General features: G+C 46.1%; 2 protein-coding genes across 2 annotated transcripts in view; one reads left to right on the top strand and one right to left on the bottom strand.

The window, feature by feature from the left end:
* Nucleotides 1-20,823, bottom strand: part of SETD5 (SET domain containing 5) — a 65,188-nt gene extending 44,365 nt beyond the window's left edge. The window contains exon 1 of the mRNA XM_027713872.2: nt 20,716-20,823. The gene's annotated coding sequence lies outside the window, so the exon portion shown is untranslated. The remainder of the gene's footprint in view (nt 1-20,715) is intronic.
* On the top strand, nt 19,609-21,727 carry LOC120323689 (translation initiation factor IF-2-like). Its single transcript, XM_039383597.1, has 2 exons — nt 19,609-21,147; nt 21,677-21,727. The coding sequence occupies exons 1-2, from the start codon at nt 19,609-19,611 to the stop codon at nt 21,725-21,727; spliced, it is 1,590 nt and encodes a 529-aa protein (XP_039239531.1).
* Nucleotides 21,728-21,781: the final 54 nt, after the last annotated feature.

Raw genomic sequence — 21,781 nt, 5'->3', positions numbered from 1 at the left:
GTTTATATGTATGTAACCATATGGAAAAAGAAATGAATGTATGCATGCATTTGGTTCAGAGTTCATTTTGCTCTCTGGAATCTAGAGAACCTTGACAAAGAACCAACATGCTCCTAGAAGAAGAATGACAACATTTCAAAACTGTAAAATGTCAAAAAGCAACAACACAGCGAGACCTGATCCTGCTCACCACTCTGCACAAGATCTGGAGTCGAGAACTGGGGAAAGGCGGGACTGCTGCTTTTAGGACATGGGTGATTTCAAACACCTTTTGGTATCCACGGGCCTATGCATCAGTCAAGTTGATCCACACAAGATATGAAATCATATTAACAATTCCCACTAAAGTACTCCATGGAAGCACTAGACACTACCTCAACACATGTCTATGAATACACCTACTTAGCTAAAATCAGCGTGATAAAGCTGTCCAGTGAAGGCTATGGAAGTCATGTTTAAAACTGAGGTACAAGCAAGTTAAATCGATTTTGATAAAATCTGGAAACAGCTGGAAACTAAGTAAATTTAATTTAAAAAAAAAGTAAACTAGGTTTCAGCCATTTTAAGACAATTTTCATCATGTCCATCCACAGGATTCTGTCATTTTATCTGATGAAGAAAACATCAATTTTAGTTAAACTCCTCTGTGAACTACACCCTAAGGGACTACAAACAATGACAGAGAGCAACTGAGAGAAATTAAACCATCAAGCAGAGAAATTACAAAATGCATAGTCAAGTACTCTCAGCAACTGACCCAAGACTGCAGAAATTACTTGGAAAAGCAAAAGGAATAACCTCAAAACTTTGCTGCTGCTTCAGCAGTCAAGACATTATGCAAAACTTCTTTGTTTTGCAGACCAAAAAAAAAAAAAGAAAATCTTGTGTTTTTCTTTCAGAACCACTAAGGATTTCAGGTATTATGATAAGAAATAGAAATCTCATAAGAGAAAAAGAGAGGGCAGATAAGACTTTGCCTCCAGAAATACCTTCTCCTGGACAATTCAACTGCATTCTTGACAGTCCAAAACACTCCAGAGCTGGAGATGTCAGAAAAGGGTTTGTTTGGACTTTCTTAAGACATCCAATTTGCATCACAGAACCTTACTGGAAAGTTTAATTCCTATTGATTTTAAATTGGTTGAAGAGTTCATACATAACAATAATTCCATAAACATGCCATATTAGAAAGTGGAAGCAAATTACAGAGTAGCAGCGATCCGTGGCAGACCAAATTATTCCACGGTAAGTTTATGGAGAGGTGGCAAGCACACACCAGGAAACTCTGTCTGCACCCCACACTGACGAGAAGGGACCTGGCAGCATTTGTGTGGTCTGTACACACAGTCTGCTGAGCAGGAAGGTGACAGAGATGATGTTTTAAAGGAATGACAGCCTCAATGTAAAGGCAAAAGGACCATCCCAACCAAAATATGAAAGTCCTCACAAACCTAAGGGTCATAAACAGAGGAAGTCTTCAAGAAAACCTGACAATACTATGAAACTCTCCTTAACAAAAAGTTAACCATCAAAATAAAATTTAAATAATAATGGTACCATAGACTCAAAAAGAATCCTTTCTATGCTTTAAAAACATTATTTTACACAGCCTGTATTTCACAGCATTAAAAGTTGTTGGTGAAGGTGACAAATCCTTCCAAGTTGAAGCACTTAAAATTATATTTTCAAAAACTAAACGAAGGTAATTCCCTGAAAATACTTCTTTTTGCAAATACTGTTTTTCCTATTTTCTGAAAGATATATAGCAATACAAGAGGGAAAAAAATTATAATAAAATGCCACAGAGTTGAAGATACAAAAATTACTAAAATAAATGAAACAGGAAAAACATCCCTCTTTCAGTTCCACCAACTTTTGATTTTGTGACAGTCATGGGGCAAAACTATTCTGCAGTGACAGGAACATTCTAATTGCTATGCTGGTCCTATACTGTGAGGTTGTTGCTCTTTTTTCCCATGAGGTGAATGAGAACAGTCAAATGTCTGTATGTCACAAAAATAAGAAAATGCAAACAAAAAGGTTCAGAACAGATACTCTGAGATTAAGAGCTTGACAACTAACCTCCAGTGAATCCAGCTGTGGCAGCTGATGTTACTGCTGTGACTGTCTCCTCTAAGCCTTTGCCAAAACAGGTGGCAGGAAGGAAACGTTGCCATGTCTCATCAACTGCAGTTGATGCCAAGAAGACTGGACTAAAAGCAGAAACAGGTAAAATACATATATTCCCTTTTAGACACTGTTTTAGGGGCAATACATTTCTGCAATAGAGCAGAAAATGAGGAACAGCAATACTGAAATCACCACTGCTCAGTCTACCACACCTTGTCCATATATATCCTATGTTTTCAGACTCAATTTAAGAAGCCTGCCTACACTAGAAAATGGCTACGGATAAAATAAGACTCAGGATTAATTTAAATAATGTAAATAACATTCATTTAATCTTAGCAGACCAAAGTGCTTCCTTGTTCTAAATTTTGTTGCTTGTGGATGTAATAGTATTCACATGAATGATTTTACCTGTGTAACTATTAAACTTTCCTAAGTAGACAAAAACCCTAAATTAAAAAGGTTGTCAGACAACCCCCCTCAAAAAGAAAAAAACCTTTAGACCTTGAAATTGTGTTTTGAAGGTATTTCAGAGAAAAGCCTATACCACATGCGAGGTCAGAGGGAAACACGGCAATAAAGGGCAATAACTAGGATCAAATCCAAAGCCAGACAATTACAGTTCCCATGAGAATCCAGACAGTCCAGAGTCATGGGAAGTCGCTGAATATAGAAGGGGAATCAGCAGAATTTACTGGCACAGAGCAGCGTCCCAAACTTACAACCAGTGGAAAGCTAACCACTAACAAGTTGCCAGGAGTAGGACTGCAACCTCCAGCCCTAGTATTGGAAAAAAGATTTCTCCATAATCCCAACTAAATACTCTCTGCCTTGCAGGTCTCGCTGTACGTCCTTTATACATCTATTTAAGGCCCCCCACGTGACAAAGGCTGCCTGCCTGGCCACTCCCTGCCGGGGCAAACAACCCAGCTCCAGAGGAGACTCCAGCAGCCGCTTCCAAGGCAGACATTGCATCAGCCAGGTGTGCAGGAAGCGGCGGAGATAAAGCAGCTGTTGACGAAGGGGCTCTCGGACGGAGGCTGCTTCAGGAATCTCATGGAAAGGACGACAGGAAGGAGAGAGACGCTCCACACACAGAACAAGCTTCATCGGCTTCAGAAAGCCTTTGTGCTGGGGCTCCGGACCTGGCCTTTCTCCCAGAGATGATGCAACACTGAAGAACAAGGTCTGTGCCAGAGAAAACTATTCACAGGCTATGCAGATGGCAACGCAGCCAAAGGCTCTCGGATCAAAACATGCCAGAGTCCCCCCAGCCCAGCAAGCCCCCCCAGGCCTTCCTTCGTGCCCCTCAGGAGCCTTCATTTCACCCTGACACCTCAGTCCCAGCACGACCCTGGCTTAGGGCAGAACGAGGGACCTCACAATAGAGAGAAAGAACTAAAAGGGGGTTTTAAAGTTCTGCAAAAAAATCACAGCTTGTCCTCCGATCTGTTGGGAGGGAAGAGATGGGGGAGAGACTGAGCTCAAAGCCTCCAGTCTCCCACACAGGGATCCTCCCGTCAGCACGGCTTGCCAGCGCACGCCTGAGCTCCCCAAACACGTAGGGCAGCCTCGGCCCCGCTCTCACACACCAGGAAACCACGCAGGGACTGCCCGGGCAGCCATGGCAACATCACACAGTGTGGCAATTATGGAGCCGCAGCTCCCACGCGAAGGTTCAGCCTTGCTTTCCATTACAGGACTCGTTTTGACCCTTCCCCCCCTGCCCAGACCATCACCGAGTGCCCTCCCGGCTCCAGCCTGGCCTCTGTGGTTTGTGACTGGCAAGTTTTGCAGCCTTGCACCTGGGTTCGAGATCATGCAAATACATTTTTCTTCGTGTTGTAAGGAAGTTATTCCAGGCTTATGTAATGCTCTTGTGCCACGTTCCAACAAACACCGGTTTGTCCCATGTGCCTCGAGTGGGAAACCGGGCTACAAAAACACCTGCAACCTGTGCCGCACACAGCAGGAGTCGGATCCATTACTACTTCAGCTACATAATCACTATTAAGCATTAAAATTCAGTGAATTTTACAGGATTTCAGCAATCTTCCAGCATTGTGACAGGTTTCAAAGCTCAGCCTGCTGCACTGCCCCACCACAGCCCTTCTGTAGGAAACATCTTGGAAACATTACCAACTGTTGCATTTGCCCAGGCACCTGTACCCAGTGGCACGCTTGGTCATCTAAGATGGTTCTGGGACCCATAAAAAATTCACACATTTCCTGCAGATGTGTTTTTCCCAGCATAAAACCTGTTAGACTGAGTCAGTAGGACAGTGGTGGAGAGCAACCATGAAGGCCCAAAGGCAGCGTATCAGCCAAAAAGCCTTAGTTCCCCTTCCGGGCATTCCAACTGCTTGATGATGCTGAATTATGTCCAAGAAATGTTCTTTACTTTTCTGGCTTACTTGCATCTCACATTATATTGTATTTTGGCACTGGTAAGATTTGCACTGATCCCAAAATGCAAGTACTACTACGTCACCATGGCATGTCCCAGCTCTGCATGTTGGATCCTCTGTGTACGGTAGATGTTCACCCACTATTCAGATTTACAAAATAAGCCACCAGCCAATAATATATTGGCCCACCAAGCTTTAAGGAATATAAATTTTGCTAAGATCTTTGGATAAGTTTTTGATAAAACAAGATAAGCAAAGACTTGCTCTTACAACCACAGAGGGGAAAGTAACGCTTATTCAGGAAGCTCCCAAATACCTAATGCCTAACTGCTGGCAGGAAATGCAAAGCTCAGTGGGACAGACAGTGCTGAGAGCCACGGTCACTTTTTTGAATAGCCCATTTTTTTATTAACAAGATTAAAAGCGGATAATCCAGTGGAACACAGTTTCAGAGTAAATGCAGACGAGCAGAAATTAGCAGTCAAAAATCTGCAACCAGTGACTGAATAAAGACAAAAGTCACTTAAACCTGATTTTTTTCTGATGACTTGAAGATAAATTAGTAATTCTTCCTTTGAGAAGAGCTTCTCTGAGTGCACAGCACACCACCAACCACCTTAACTGCTTGTGGGTGGTAACACAGGAGTACTGACATCAAACAGTTGGCCAAGGGTGCTCACGTAGAGCTCACAGGAAAGTGATGCTGAGTGAGTAGTTCTGTAACACATCTGTGTAATGCTATCTGCTACCTCCATCAGTGGCTTTTTTGAATGTTGAATTATGAGCAGAGGAATACATTCAGGACATTTTTCGTGATTATCATAAGTGCAACTAAGCATATGTATGTACAACCACATTATGAAACTTAAGAGGCTGAAATGCAAGAGTTGCTGAACAGACTCACAGCCCTCCTCCTGCAGGTCATCTCCACCAGCCTCTCAGTGCTGGGGAGAGGGGGACAATGACACAGGCAAGAGAGAAGGCAAGGAAGGGGGAGATTTCTTTACTTCTAAACTAAGCCTTCACAACCTCTTTTGAGTGCAGCACTTCCTGCGAGTCGCTCCTGCAGGTTAAGGCAGATAGGGCTGTCTGGACAAGGTGAGTAGCAGGGGTTGCTGCACTCGATCTCAAAGCTGGAGGCCTTTGCTTTGCTGTGTAGTGCCCCAACACGTTTCTGCAGTTTTGCTATCCCTTTAGCCCTGAGCAAGGAAACTTGCAGCTGCCAGACAACTATTTTCCCACCTCAGAACCAGCACAATTTATGTGACAACTTGATAAGATTTAACTTTCAAAAAGCTAGAGAGTTTTGAGCTTCCTCTTCTTCCACAGGACACAGAAGCATTTTCTTACTGCACAGCTGCAGAGGTGACAGCAGTGGGGCTCCTCCCTGGCCGGACCTGGAGGAGGAGGAGAGGAGAGGCAGGAATGCAGCCTCGCAGGAGAAGAGAGCAGCCCGGGTAGCTTCAGTCTTCCTCTGCATAGGCAAGGACGAGCATTCACACAGGCAGGACCGGCCGGGACAGCTCCACCTGCACAAAGCAGCAGATTCTGAGAGCTACCAGAAGGGAATTTAAGAGCTCTGCATGTCTGCAAAGGCATCTGGAACAGGGAATATGGAAATATAGAAACTTGGCAGCCACCAAGGGAGTGGTGGAATGGACAAATGCAAATAAAAAGTAGAAGCACGATCTAGAGCCATTACCAAACTGAGTCACTCAGTTCCCCAGGTGAATTTACAAAGTGAAGGACAAGTGAAATTGCTGAAGTACTCTCATAGGGATGGTGTGAAAACCAGCAAAAAACCACCATTAGAACTCTACTTCTGACAATTATTTAGAATTGTTTCAAATGTGAATAAACTTTCTGACTAAATCCAGTTAACTTGAGAGATAGAAAATATCCTACATTCACTTAAGAACGAACCCTACCAGGAGAGCTTGTGCTTACTCTGCCTCTCAGAAGAATTGTAATCATATTGCCATTGTGCCATTTTTTTCCATACTGTTTCTAAAAAAGGATGAAAAAGATTTACAGACTTCTGCTGTGGTCATCTGGAATTCGGGAATGCTCATCTGAATACAGTGACTGTACACAGTTACATCAGGGTTTCTCTGTAGGGGCTTTCAGAAAGCCTTAACCATATCTTAAAACATCTGAAGCAACGCAGTATGGGAAAGAAGTGAGTTCCAATGATGCAAGCCACAAAGCATTAAATTTCAAGAGTTCCCTTCACATCTTATGTGTGTTATGCAAGGCAGTCTTTTAGCACCAGCTTAACTATTTCTCCTCTAAATTCATCTTAATTTCACGATCTTGGCTGTGAATGCAATTTCATATATCTGAACTTGCACCAACTGATCATGGCATGAAACCTTTAAATAAACTCCAGTGTCAGGAAAGGAGTATTATCATCATTAAAAAAAAAATCACAATATATTTTCTCCAGAAAGAAGCAAATTGGGCCTATTTTAAAAGACAAAAATGAACATTTGTTACTTTCCCCTTCCCTTTAAACAATTCCAGTGTTTAATTATTATCATTGCTATGAAACTGTACTTCAAAATTGAATTTGTCTAACCTCAGTTGATATTGCTATGCCTTTGTCAGCAAATCTCACAAGTCCTTTTAGAGAAAGATCAAGTCCTCTCTCAATTGTCTTTTCAATAAGCTGAGTAAGTTGAGCTCCTTTAAACCTCACATCATGAGGCTTATTTTCCAGTCCCTGGATCATTTCTGCAGCTGTCCTTTGAATTCTCTCCAAATACACTGGCATTCTTCTTGAAGCAGGGAAACCAAAATTCAATTCCAGTATCAGTCTCAACACTGCTGTGTTTATAACATTACTTATTTTTGCTTCACATTCCTTTCCCCCACTTTTTTTTCCTCCCCAATACGCTCAAGAATCACATTAACCCTTTTAAATAAAATAATGGCCCAAGTACAATGTAAAGGCAACTAGCTTTAAAGACCTTAAAGCCCTTTGAGCTACTGCTTTCCAAAACGCTGTTTCCCAATTTATAGGTGGGTTTGCAGTTTTGCTAACAAATGCATCACCTTGCAACTGGATGGATTCATATCTTTTGTTGAAATGTGACAAAACAATTCAGAGATCCCTAAACATGCTTTATTATCCCACTAATGTATCTCTGATGAAGAATCATCAAATCTTTTATGCTATCCAGATAAAAAGAATCTAAACAGCAGCAAATTAAAATCTGATTTCATCCCACAACCTTCTATAAAGCTGGGTGTGTCCTTGCCAAGTTCCAATCTCAGATATTTCAGGTCTCCATGTTAATGCAATTTCTCCAGCACAACCATTTCCAGTATCAGAGTATGCTGCCTTCCTCCTCCTACCTCTTGGCCTCTCCACCCAAAACAGGCATGTCCCCCACACCTCCTACACCCAGTCCAACTTCCACTGAACTACAGAATAATCCAGGTTTAAAGGGATCCCTGAAGGTTAAACTGACTGAAACAGTCTTCCCTCCCCCCAAAGCAGGGCCAACTTGGATCAGTTGCTCAGGGCATTGCTCATTTCTTCTCCAGGGCCACTAAGTCTTTGCATAACTATGTATTTTAAGGCCAAAAATAACCTTCTGATGATCTGACTTTCCACCTAACAAAGACTGGAAAATCTCACCTAGTCATTTTTACACTTGGCACTGCAGCTTACAAGTGAGCTAGGCCATGTTTGTCAAGCACAGCCTAAAAAACAGTGTATAGATTTACCTCAGTTCTTTGGGGGGAATTTAAAATCATGCCACAGGTTGCAGCCCAGAGGTCCCTGGGCAGCATCAACCCAAGCCATTCAGTCCTCACAGTGAGCACAGTACATTTGTAGCTCTTACGGAAAAAAGTGTAGAACTTCTTTTAGAACTAAAACTACATCAAACACTTTCTCAGAAGCCTTTGAAGAATGCTTCATGTTACCCAAGTGAAGCTCAGCTTTAAGTGCTCCTCCAAAGGAGACTGTTTTTCCACTGCATATATGTGACTGAAGACGCCAGCTTCCCTAGTTTCATAAAACATGTATTAGTGGCAAATGTATTGATAGAATTTTAAATGTTATCTTCCATGTCCACAGTGGTAAGATTTATCAGCACCTCTCTTTATCAATACATTTATTTAACAACACGCTCACGGCATCAGTTTCCTTGACTACCCAAACAAGGCTGTCCATCATCCCTGAACTAGCACAGAGCATCTTAACTCACACATGCCAGTTCCTACAAAGCTTACAAGTTCCTGCCTGTCACAAACAGAAATCTCCCCCACCCCTCCAAAACCTCCATAATTATATAAACAAAAGACTAATGTGGACATACACTTATCCCATAAAAGCTTGTCATAACAGTCAAGTTATCCCCCCTTCCTTAAAAAACAGCTATGTGAAATCAAAGTGACTTAGAGCAGGGCTGGATGTAATGTAACAGCATGAACTACTACACTGAAATTAGAGATGTTAGCCAAGATCCTCTGATCTCCTCACCTTACATTCTTCCTCAAACATCAATTTTTGGCCCTGTGAGAGATGAACAAAACCTTCAGTCTGATTCAGGAGAGTCACTCTTGTTCTCACGTTACGTTCTCTGCTCTCCTGTCTGGAGTTATTAGTGCTGTATTCCCTGCCAACAGCAAGGAATCTCTTTAAGCTTGAAAAAAACGTGGAACAGAATAAAATAAAAAAAATCCCATCACATGAGTAAATGAGGCTTGACAGTATGATGGATGCAGCAGGTTCACAAGTATGAAGGTACTCCTAAGATGATGGCTTGTGCCTGTTACAGCTTCACATAAGCATAAAAGACGCTGGTTTGCCGCATTCAGGAGGGAGATGCTCAACTATTTAGATTGGACGCATTTTATATAAGACTGGAGATGACTAAGTCACAGCTGGACAGATTATGTTCTAGAAACAAGCTATGCGTTCCTCCCTTGTACCTTAAGCAACAGCGTTTCCTCATCTGCATCTTTTCTCCTTTCTCTTTCAAACACAAGATGCTGAATTCTCCCCAAGAAAACAAATAGCCAGGAAATATTCAGGGCAATGTGCTTTAACCGAAAGGAATTTCACATGCACCACTCATCATAGGGCTAATTTGATTTTGTCATTATGGAAAAACTGAGAACTATCGAGACCTCAGCTGGGTAACGGTTGGATAGGAGAATGATCTCAACGCAGGAGGAAAACAGCACAGACAGGAATTATCTTCCTGAATAATGCAGAGAGATTTTGTGTGCACTAAACATCCAAACACAGTTTGCCAAAATACTCTGAAGGCCCCTTCACATAGCTTATCAGTCCTGATGGCTACAAATCAGTAGCAGCATTGTTCATAACCCAAACTACCTTGTAGCATTACAAAGCTAGTGAAAACAAGCAGGAAAAATTCCCTGGCCCATACTACCACAGCTTTCCCATCATCACCTCACACAGGAGATGTTTTCACCTGTACCCACTACATAATGCACTCCCCACCACACCTACTAACAGCAGTATTAAAGTCACCAATGGCTTTACTGAAAGGAACTGAAGATACAGACAGAAGCAACATAGAACATGGACATGTGGGCAGAGGTGAGAACTGGTGTGGGTGAGAGAGCTACCTAAAACAGTCCAAGAGAAGCAATTTGCACCACTAGACCAGGAGCAAAAAAAAACCCCTCCCAACTCTAGCATGTTTTACCTCCACACTGCCTATAATATGTCCTACGCAAGCTAATTCCTTTTTTGTGTCTTAATTTTCCTATCAGTAAAATCAGAATACCACTCCTGAGATGTCACACACAGTGTTTCTAGACATGAAAGCTAGGGCTAAATCTAGCTCTGAGCAGAACAGGAGTGGAGACACACTGTCCTGGCAGCATTGCATGGACTTTCAGAGGGAGTGGGGGAGCAAAGCACCTGAAAAAAATTTCAGTCACCATTTCACATTTCGTTCCTGGTCAGTAAAGGCTAAGAGCCCATGCACATATCCCGGGTAAGAAGCAGACTCCCAAAACCAGCAATGATCAGTCTAACTGGAGAGATTTTAACCTAAGCTAAATCACACCTTTTCAACACTAACAGAATTCCATAGAATCTCCCATTGTTCAAGATGCATTTTTACATTTTACGTTCACACACCATTTCAGTAACAACCATCTCTCTCTTAACAACGTTGGAAAAAAGTTTCCATCAATTTTTAAATATGTGTCAAGGCCATTTATTTCCTCCTTCACAACTTGCTCTTCATATAGAACTTAAAATTTTAGAATTCCTTGCAAGCGTTACCCCAACACAGTGACTCTCATGGGAACAGACTGTTTCACTATTACTCAGACAAAGGAGTGACGCCTGAACTCTGACACTGGAAGAGCAACAGAAAGCTACAAACTTTGCTTACAAGAACAGCCTGCTCCTAAATCACCCCACCTATCTCTGCTGTGTGGCATGGTTTAAAAAAAAAAAAAGAAAAAAAAGATTTTTCAGTCAAGAGATTTCACCAAGAGGATCCTGGTTACATTTTCATACAGTTCTGCAAAAAACAGAGAAGTTACATCAGCATTTGGACATGCCATTTCGTTCTCCCTGAGATCCTCTTCTCCATGTGATTCAACAAATTTCTGCTGACCTGTTTCAAGCTGACAGTCCCAAGCTGCACCCAAGAAAGGCCTAACTAATGACTGCAGGTTTCACTGTATAGTCTCACTTTTAGAACATGCTAGTGCTTTATTCTTTATTAATTTATTACTTCTGTCTGCGTATGTAAGACTTAGAAATGCAGGAGCAGGAAACAGGAACTGTGACACATCAATTTCAACTCTTATGTTCCCTGGCAGCTTGAGGTGAAAATCTTTTCCCAGTTTCTGAATTTTTCATCTTCTTACAAATTCTGTATTTGAATGGTTCCTGAAGGATACTCTGAACCTGCAGTGGCCAAAGAGAATCCACCAAAGAGTGGACTTGTGCTGTCAGATTTAAGCACTTCTGTGCTCAGCTTCCTGACTTCCTCCAACTGACACACACTGTGCTCCAAGTGTTTCAGGAGCTAAGCTGGAAAGGTAACAAGCACCAGTCTTTTAGCAGTGCTAATGGTGATTTCCATAGGTGTGTAAAAGAATGCCATAAGCCTGGGACTTGGGCATCCCAGTGCCTCCCACCTCAGGCAGAGAACTCAAGAACAGCCCTTCCAAACAGGACCACTGCAGGGCAGCATTAAGGTATTTCCTTCACACATCCCACAAGTCACAGTTTTAACTTCAGCAGAGATCTTCCTACCGATAAGTCACATATCTAAAGAGACAGATTTGGGATGGCATACCCCAAAATGCAACGTCTTAGTAAAGCTTTCCACCTTCTGCCCAGCCACCATCAGATAAAGGATGTGTTCCAACCCTAGGTGCTTATGCGGGGGGGAAGCGAACACAACTGTTCAAGTGGAGTCCACAGGAACTCTTCCTACACATCACCCCACTGCTCACCTGGGCGTTCAGCTGCCATCCTGCAAAGTCAGAACAACTGCTGTCAGCTGTGAAGGTAAGACAGCACATACACTGCTTGGTTCCCTTATGGAGAAGTGATTGGTTTGGGGCTACTTGCAAAGGTTTTCATTAAACAAAAGATTACCCTCACAACAGATGAGATTTCCTGCTTATGAGACATACTGCTCACACCCATCACGAATTTTTTCGCACAGCAATACGCATTTGGAGATGTCATGACATGCTAACATTTAAATAACTTTATTCAAACACAAATAGACAAAATGCTGCCTCAAGTTCTATTAGACCAAATAGTCTCACTAGGTATGAAACAAAGCCTCAGCTCACAGTGAGCAGACAGAGCAGCACACACTGGGATCTGCAGTGCACTGACGATTGCTTTATTTCAAATATATGCTGCTATAACCAAGTTTTCCATATTAAAGAAACAGGATTCAAATTTCTGCTGCAACTGGCCTTGGCTGAATTAAATTTTTGTGTTGTTTCAGTCATACTATACATAATTTTATATAGTTCTGTGAAATTCATATCATGGTTTTTTAATACATTTAACTGACAGCATATCTTCAGTATTTTTTGCATGTCTTGGTATCTCATAAGCCATAATGACTGGCAAGTAAATGCAAAATAAAGACTTCCTAATTACCAGGTTAAAAAAAAAAGGATAAGGAACATGGTCTGGTGCATTTACTTACACAGATTTGTAATATTTTTATAGTAATTAACTTTTTGCCATCTTCCAAAATGAGCTTTTTGCTGTACTGACCTTCTGCAAAAGTATACCTACCAGAATTTGCTATTTTGAAACAATTAAGCACCATGCTTAGGCTGTGACACGTTCTCTACCATCATAGATCAAGCCTACGTTAAAACTCACATCTGGCAAGCTTCTCAAGCAAATGAGAGCAGATGAAGGCAAGACTACACTGCCGATTTTCAAGGGGAGAACTAAAGGTTTGTCTAAAGAAAGCACTCCATGCACAGCGACCAAGGGCACAAACCCAAAGCACGGCACAGATTTGTCAGCACGCAGTGGATGGTGGCTCACTCTCCTTTAAGAGGAGTGAGAAGTTACAGGGGGACAGCCTGAGCTGGCCAAACTGGGTGTGGTACCGAAAGGCGGAGACCCTGCTCCCCTTCTCTGGTCCCCACCACATCCTCTGCACTTCCACCCATATGCTCCCCCCTATTTATTTTGTGAGGGCTCTGGATGCCTGACAAATCTCTCAGTGAGCCAATTCAGTTCACTATCTTGGCGAAAAAATAATCCAGCAAAAACCAAAACATAAAATAACCCCAAGACAGCTTTCTGCTGGGTTAGCAAGCTGAAGGAGTTCAGAAAAGGAATCCAGCAGGAACCAGAGAAGGCAAACAGAAAAGGCAGAACTCCCCGTTGGGTGGGAGAGCAAGGGGGAACAAAACTTCCCCCATTCAGCAGCAGAGCTGTTGGATGTGCTCAGCTGTCTCGTGTAACTTCACCCGGAGTAACCTCGCTTGCAGGGTGCAGTTCTGCAATAGTTTCAAGCTGACTTCAGCTGGCACAGCTTCAGTGCAGCCTCCCATCCCTCCCTGCACTGGTGCTAACCTGACCCCACAGTCGTTCCAGCAGAAGCCAGAAGAAAACTCTTCCTTCCAAAAATGAAATGCACTTGTTTTCTGCATGGTAGCCTTCCTGAACAGTTCACTTCTGGGATAGGTGTGGGCCAGAACAGAAGCAAAAGTGATGGTGTGAAGAGCAGGACTGTCAGCTGGAATTGCCATGAAAAGCTGCCGTGCACCAAAAACCTGCACAAAGCTGTACAATGAATATACAGTGTCACAAACACCCATTCCAGTTTAACACACAAATTTCCATATACAAGCAAACCCTGAGGTGGAAATTAGAAGAACTGCACAACAAAGTGAGTCTGTGGCAAGCTCGGAACCTGACTTTCACCCTACAAGTATCCTTGTTCCCTCTTAACTTCCAGGCCATCTTGAACCCCAACATCCTTGAAATTCATGAAACTGCAAGAGAACTTTGAACCAGCAAGCCAGTCTCCTCTACAGTCAAGCAGAGCCTACTTAACTCGATCAAGCAATCATCTTTTCTTCAAAGGTTCACTTTAGCTGTATTTATACAGGAAGCTTCCAGATCTTTGCTGTGGCAAAAGTTAATCTACAGCCACATTACTGAAAGCATTCTTGTAGCATGATTATAACTTATTCCAACTTAATGCCACAGAAACACAGGAAATAATTTGTTTTAGTGTCTTTAGTTAAAGGCCACATGAATGCAAAAGGCTCATATACTCTTCCAAGTATCTATAAATTGATAGTGCAGCTCAGGTTGAGACATGCTATTTTAAGGGCTCCACGTTGAACCCCAAGGGCACTTCAGTTTCCCAAATCACTGGTTCTCAGACTCTTCCCAGTGTATTCCTTCCTGCCTACAAGCAAGGATACGTTCTCACCTCCTTACTCTCTCTCATAAAACATTTGAGAATTGCTCCATGGGAGCAGTTTCCACACCAGCATGCTGCAAGTCTACCAGTCCTAGAGTCCAACTGACAGCATTCCCAGAAAGATGTAATTTGGGCAGAGGCAGCGCTGGGAAACAGGGCTACACTGAAAAATACTCCTGTGCTCCTATTGTCTGCACTACCTGGAGCTGTGATGAGAAGTCTCAGTCTTCCTGGTCCCATCCTCCCACCACTTACAACCTCTGCAGCTTCCATATTTTGCTCCCGGAAGAAAGATGTGACTTTCTGCCCTACAGTGAGCAACACTGTCATATGTGGGCTTCCTTATCCAAATATTACCATCAACACAATCCTCAAAAAACCTCCAGCCACTTATTTTCATGATTCAAAGTCTGTGTAAAACCAAGAGACTGCATTATCTGACATCCACAAACTAAAACTCCAAGCCGCATCCTGACTTTTTTTTTCTCTATTACTGAATCAGCAGCAACAGGCACATTCTGTTAATAATTTTGATGGCAGGGTCTCACACTCCTTCCCTATCAACAACTCCCATTTCAAACTGCTCACTTCAAAGTCAAGAGGATTCTTCTCAGTATCAGAACTTCAAACTGTTTTCTGGGCTGTTGGCACAGTCACTGAAAACATTTTGTCCTGTAAATCAACAAGGCTGCAGAAGAAAACCCTGGTATGAGCTCCGGGAGGACAACAGGAATAAGTCTGAGTCACAAAATGAGCAGCTACCAAATCCAGACAATATCTTCTTGTCAATGTGTATGATTGCAATTGTAATCATGCTCTAAATATGAACACATCAAAAGCACCGTGACCTTTCTACTATGAAATTACTTTGAAATATTTTAGGGCTTGAACATTTTGGTTTTAAAGCTAACTCACAATCTGCCTCAAAAGGCTGCTTGTAAGTGAAAAAAAACCAACTAAGATTGTTTAGAACACGTTGAAAAAAAACAAAAAAAAGTTTGCTGCCTTGAAAACTGCACAGATCCAAGTGTTTGAGATACCTCCCCTTTGCTAAACTTAGCCCTTCCGTGACCCTCAGGGAGGAATGCAGGACCTGTCTACGTTATCGAGTTTATAAGGATTAAACTTTAGCATAAACAACAGATCATTTCTGAACTTCACTCTAAAAGCTAAATTCCTGACTATTTCTCAATGCTACTCTTCTGTGTTCCTCTCTCTTCGTTCCCCTTTTTTCTTCATGTTTGGTGAATGTGGGACTATTAGATTCCTGACCACAAATTACTTCTCCCGCTCACTAAGAGCTTGCCACTCAAACTGCTGACAAGTCCTCCCACATTTTTCCACCTTTGCGTCTGAGCACATCAGTACACTTTCCTGAATATTTCCCATATTGCTCATTAAAATAATTGGGGTTTGCGTGTGTTTGTCAGGAGGAAAATAAAACTCAGTAAGAAAGATTTTCTTTCTCAAATATATTATTTAAAATATAATTTGTTTGTTCTACTTGTTTCAGCATTTAAATTAGATTTAAGGATCAGAATGTTGCAGATTTAGCATTTAAACAACAGTATTGATGCTCCTATAGGGCTTGTGGCAACAAAAACCAGCAGTAAGGCTATTATTCACTGAAGATTTCTTTTTCTGGGCTACAGCTTTTCAAGTTCAGACTCATCAGTTGAAGTGAGGGAAAAATCCCTTTAGCTATTTTTGTTACAGGAAAATAATACTTCACCACTAGCTCGGGGGGGGGGGTGGGGGGGTGGGGTGGGGAGGGGGGGGAAGGGGCACGATGAACCAGAACCTCCTGATTTGTCCTGCAGATCATCCTTCAAGACAAAGAGCATCTTTGCTAATTATAGAAGAAAAAAAAATTTAAACTAGGAGCAGTTGAAAAACTGTTTCTCAGCATGCTCAGTGGGCATTAGCTGCGATTTCAGCAGCTTAGCAAGTCCCACCCCTGTGTGAGCTCAGCAGGGAGGCCTGGAGCACTGCACATTCTCCCTGCTCAGCAGGGACAGGGGCCGCAGCTCAGCTGATTTGCTACAGGAATACTGGAAAATTGCCACCAAAAAAGCAAATCCCGTGGAAAAAAAATACAAGAACCCCCCAGCAACTTCAATAAGGAATTAAGAGGAAAAAGTGGAAAAAAAAAAAAATCTCAGCTCCCACAGTTTCAAGATGTTGAACTCTCGCTGCATTATGGTCTGGGGCTTTTTCCATGATCAAAATAAGCAAAAGGTTTAGGTTAAGCCAGATTTATACAAACCCGGCCCTAACAATGTAAGTGCAAACTTACTGTGCGCTAACTCTTCCCACAAGTCCGTCATGGGAGCCAAGGACTGGCTGTAGAATCTGTAACAGCTGTAATATCCACAGCTATTTTTCTTTTAATTTGGAAGAGGAAAAAAAAACTAAATAGACAAGTAAAATGCAACAAAGTCTTTATTTTAAAATCAAACAGCAGCTTAAGTTTCATAGGGGCAACTGAGACTTAACAGCTCACATGCTCTACATTTAAGCACACGTTTAATGCTTTCAACCGAAGCAACTACTACTACATGTTGTACAAATAAAGAACACTTTGCCTATTGCAATCTCTCTCATACACTGCACATAACACAAGATTACATTGAGAAAATTTCAGAGTTACACACACAAGCAGCACCGGAGTAAAAACACAAATGTGCTTTTGTAATACAGCAGTAATGCCATGAGAACAATGATTTTTGAATTTTCAAACCTCTGAACACTCATTATGTTTGTTTTAGTATTGCCAGAATAGATAGAAACATTTTTATCTCATCATATCATTCAATACAAGTTTGTAAAAGTCTGCTCATCCAAAATGGGAGAAAGCATAGACTAATAAGTTACATGGCTGGGACATCACACATTCAATTTTCCCTTGCACACTTTGCACCTGGAAGTTTGAATTAAAAGTGTTGGGTGGTTTTTTTTTTTACTTCAGGGAACATTTGGAAAATTTAAATCAATGATTGCTAGTCGGTTTTATCCCCCCAGAAAAAGAGCACAAACTTTTGCATGTTCTAAGATGCCAGTTCAACACCGTCTCTTTTCTGCATGTTTTTTCAACTTTGACCTGTTAGTTTTCAAAATAAGATCTGGCTGTAACTGGGCCTCTTTCTAAAAAGCGATTTAAATGTACATGGGATTTCATCACCCCACCTTGCAGTGGGGAAATCGCAGACAACATTAGCTAAGGAATATTACTTTCAGGTCACTTGGGATATGACAGTAAAACGAAGAGCCAGGGCCTTGTCAAAGCGGTGCCAGTTATCCAGCAGAATGTGAGGCAGCAGACAAATTCCCCATTATAACATACAGAGAGACTGTAAACAACCTACAGAGAGACTGTAAACAAAGACTAAGGGGCCATGAAGATCACTTTCTGTATTTCATTAAACCGAGGAGCTAGTTTTCACACTCACAAAATCCAGAGTTCACTACTGTTATATCGCTTCATGTTAGGCAGCAAATGACACCTTCAGCCCCAAAGACTGAAGCATTTTAGGAGTTAGAAGTTGCTCACCTCACCCTGTGAAACAATTTGGGTGCTACAGATCCTCAAATATAAAAGCTACTCAGAGTCTGGCATTTACCACATGATTGCTGCCAGTCAAGCGGATTTAAGGGCATATTTTAATCTCTCTCACATTATTCTGTCCTGGAATTTTTGCTTCAAGCTCACAGTAATTCTGAGTTGGGTAACCCGGGCCAGGGCAAGGGGCTCCCCATGATAGGTGTTAGTTTACAGAGATGGCAGTGTTTTCTAATGCTAATGTATTCCCATGCTGCATACCTCAACTAACAGTTTCACCTCTAACAAACTGCACTGAAATATGCTGATAGCTCCAGCTCAACAACACAATATCATACAGACAGTGGCCAGTGCCAAATGGTTAGTTAAGCAGATAAGAAAGGCACTCATTCTTCTTTAAAAAAAAAAAAAAAAAAAAGGAAGCTATTGCAGTCAGGCAGACAGAGTGTGGATGGGAGCTGGCAGATTCCACAATACAGAGTCACGTCAAAAATGGCCTCCTGCAAACTGTTCCTTCATCAAGCATTTGAGTCAACCGAAAGGGAGGAATCTTTCCCATTATTCACAGGAGTTTCACCTTCCTATTCCACAGCAGAGCACCATTTTCTGTACATTTTGAGATACAAGCATATAAGAAGCACAGAGAATAGATTTCACTAAGCAGCAGAGGGAAACTCTTCTCCCCACTTTCTGTTTCCAGTCCCAAAGTTGAGCCTGGCCTTTATTTTGACTGTTCCCTGGTCTGTGAATGGAAAATCCCTCCTCAGCACTAGCAGGCTGGTGTCTGCTGCACACACCCACTGCACACAGCAGAAATTCCAGTCAATAAGGCAAGTGGGGCCCAGGCGATGGAAGGGGAGGAAGGAGACATACAAACAATAAGAAAAGCATCTGGCTCTGTTACTGGCTGAGAAGGAGGCTGGAGTTCAAAAGAGACACGACTGCAGCCTTCACTTCACAGGAAGATCATATCAATTCTCGCTGTCCTACTTTTCACACAGACCAAAATATGTGGAAAGGGTAACTTGGGGTTTTCAGCCCACACTTTAATGCAATTCCATCAACTCCAGAACAGCGACAAAACCCACCTTGGAGGTTTTTGTCCCACCAGACCAAAATATACCCCTGCTTCTGCTTTGGGCCTGTGGAAACGGCCTGAAAAGTAAAGCCCTTTGCTGAACGTGAGCCAGCCATCCCTCCACCACCACACTAATGGAGGCTGCTCTGCTGTCCTTCCCTGGAGATAGCAGCCAAGTCTAGTGAAGCTTCTCTCATAGCAACCAGAGCTCCACAGCCAACAGCAGCTGCTGTCACTGCCTTCAACGCTTACCCACAGGATCCAGAGCACAGCAACACCCTCCTCCCTGCACCTCTACAGCAAAAAAAAACCCCAGAAGGCTGGCGACAAGATGACTTCCTAGGTCAACCACAAGAAGCAGAAAAAAAGAAATCCTAGTATTTCCTATACAAGTGAAAAGAGGAATCTCTGATTACTGAAGAAATAAGAAATTCCTTTTCTGGATTTGGGTTTCTGGCAGCAACACCCAGCCGGGGTGGGGGCAGCCGCCTGAAATCCGTGATGTACCAGCACACCAACGTCAAGTTCTACGAGGCTCAGCTGCATCCTTCACCCAAGGAGAGGGATTCGCCCCCTCGCCCCCGCCGTGCCCCCAGCGCTCCCATTACATCATGGCCCGAGCCCGCAGCAGCCACCGCAGCCCTGCAGCGCCCCGTGCCCTCTCCAGACCCGCAGAACACCACGCTCACCCCCCTAAAGAGAACCCCCAGCATCTCAGCTGGTGTCGGAGGAGCGCGGGGACACGGCCGGGAAGAGGCTGCGAACCCCCCTCGCTGCGACACCCGTTTCCCCGCTCCCCCCGGGCCACACGCGGCCTCGCCGCCCTCCCTGCCCCCGGCACGGCCAGACGGTGCTCGGCGCCGCTTCCCCGCCCGTCCCGGCGGTGAACTCCGGTCACCGGCACCCAAGGACGAGCCGCCGGCCGGCAGTGACCTTGCCGGTGCCGGCGGGGGTGGGAGGTGGCCGGGGCGAGGGCAGGGCGGCGGGGAACCCCCCCCGCACCCCGCGGTGACGGGCGAGGAAATGCGGGAGAATCCGCGCTGCAGCCGCCGGCGCCGGGAGCGCCGAGTTACGGGGGAAAGGCGCCGCGCGGGCACCATGAGAAAGCAGAAAATGCAGGTCAAACGCCGCCTCCCCCGAGACCCGGAGGGGCCGGCGGTGGGGGCGGGCAGCGGCGGCCCGGAGGGGGCTGCCCCTGGCCGGACAACGACCCCCGCGGCCCCGCGGGACAATGAGGGGACGAGGGGGCGCGGTGGAGGCCGGGCTGCAGCGGGGCTTCCCCAGGCTCGCCTCCACCGACAAAGCCCCGCGGCCACCCCAGCCCCGGCCCTACACCGGCCCCGCACCGGCCCCCAGCAGCCCGAGCCCGCGCTCCGCCGGGCCCGCCATGATGTCCGCGCACCGCGCCGGGCCGGGTCAGCCCGGGACGGGCCTCCGGGGGCACGGCGGGGCGCTGCCGCCCAGGGCGCCGAGGCAGCGCAGAGCGCCGAGCGGAGCGCGGAGCTACGGCCCGCGCCGGGAGCCCCCCGCGACCGCCTGCCCCGCCGCCCACCCCGGCGTTCCCTCCCCGCCGCCGGGCACGGCCGGTTCCCGCCCACCCGCGCCTACCTGGCCGGCCCGTTCCCCGGGCCCCTACGCGGCACCAGGCCCGGCTCGGCGCCACGGCGTGTCCCGGGCAGCCGGCGGCAGCGAGCGCTCGGCCGCGGCGGCGGCGGCCCCTCCCCCGGCGGCGGCGGCGGCTTCTCCCCGGGCCGGGCGGAAACGGCACTGGGCGCACGGGGATCCCCTGCGCCGGCGCCAGGGGCGCCCCGGCCACGCCCACCCCGTTCCCCGTTGGCTGCCGCGGCGCCGCGCCCCGCCCCGCCAGGGCGCCCTCCTTCGTCACCGCCCCTCCCGCCCTCCTTCGCTATTGGCGATCCGCCCGCGCGGCTCCGCCCACGCCGCAGCCTCATTGGGCGCTGCACGCCGGCCCCGCCGCTCGTCCCACGGTCGCGGCGCCCCATTGGCGTGCGGGGCCGCCCGTCAGGCGCGGGGTGGGCGGTGGGGGGCGGCCGCCGCCGGAGCCGACGCGGGGCGGGGCGTGCGGGCTGCGGCAGCGCCCGGCGGGCGAGCCGCGCTACGTGCCGAGGGGCGGGGCCGGCGGGGCGCGAGCGCGGCGCGCGGGGCGACTCCCGCGTCGGGACACGTGGCAGAACGAAGGGGCGGTGCGGGGGGCGGCCGGGAGGGCTGGGGAGGAGGACGCGGGGCGCATGCGCGGTGTCGCCGCGCGCGGGGCCTGCCGCGCGGCACGTCCGCGCGCGGGGGGCGGGGGTCCCGGCGAGGGGTCCCGGGGGCAGCGCCCGGGGCCGCGACCGGGACCCGCCCCGCCCGGGCCGGGGCGGCGGGGCCAGCGCACCCACAGCCGGCCGGACCCCGTCCCAGGAGCCCCGAACAAAGGCCGCGGGGGCCGTGAGGCGGAGGGGCGGCCCCTCGGCGGGAGGAGGGGCCCCGCGGCGCTCTCTGCCCGCGCTCGGCCGGGGGGCTCCGCCCGGTGCCGGTGCGCGGAGGGAGCGCTGTGTGCCGTCCGTAGCGCTGCAGGGACGCGAGAGGAAGAGAGTGGAGCCCGGGCGCGGCGGGATAACGCTGGGGATGCTCAGCCGGGGCCGCTCGAAGGAGGCCGCGCACCGGGGGCGGC

Source organism: Pipra filicauda, unplaced genomic scaffold, assembly GCF_003945595.2.
Source record: "Pipra filicauda isolate LSUMZ 115617 unplaced genomic scaffold, ASM394559v2 scaffold318_size846807_pilon, whole genome shotgun sequence".
NCBI classification, from domain to species: Eukaryota; Metazoa; Chordata; class Aves; order Passeriformes; family Pipridae; genus Pipra; species Pipra filicauda.
This window is presented reverse-complemented; position numbering and strand designations above follow the sequence as displayed.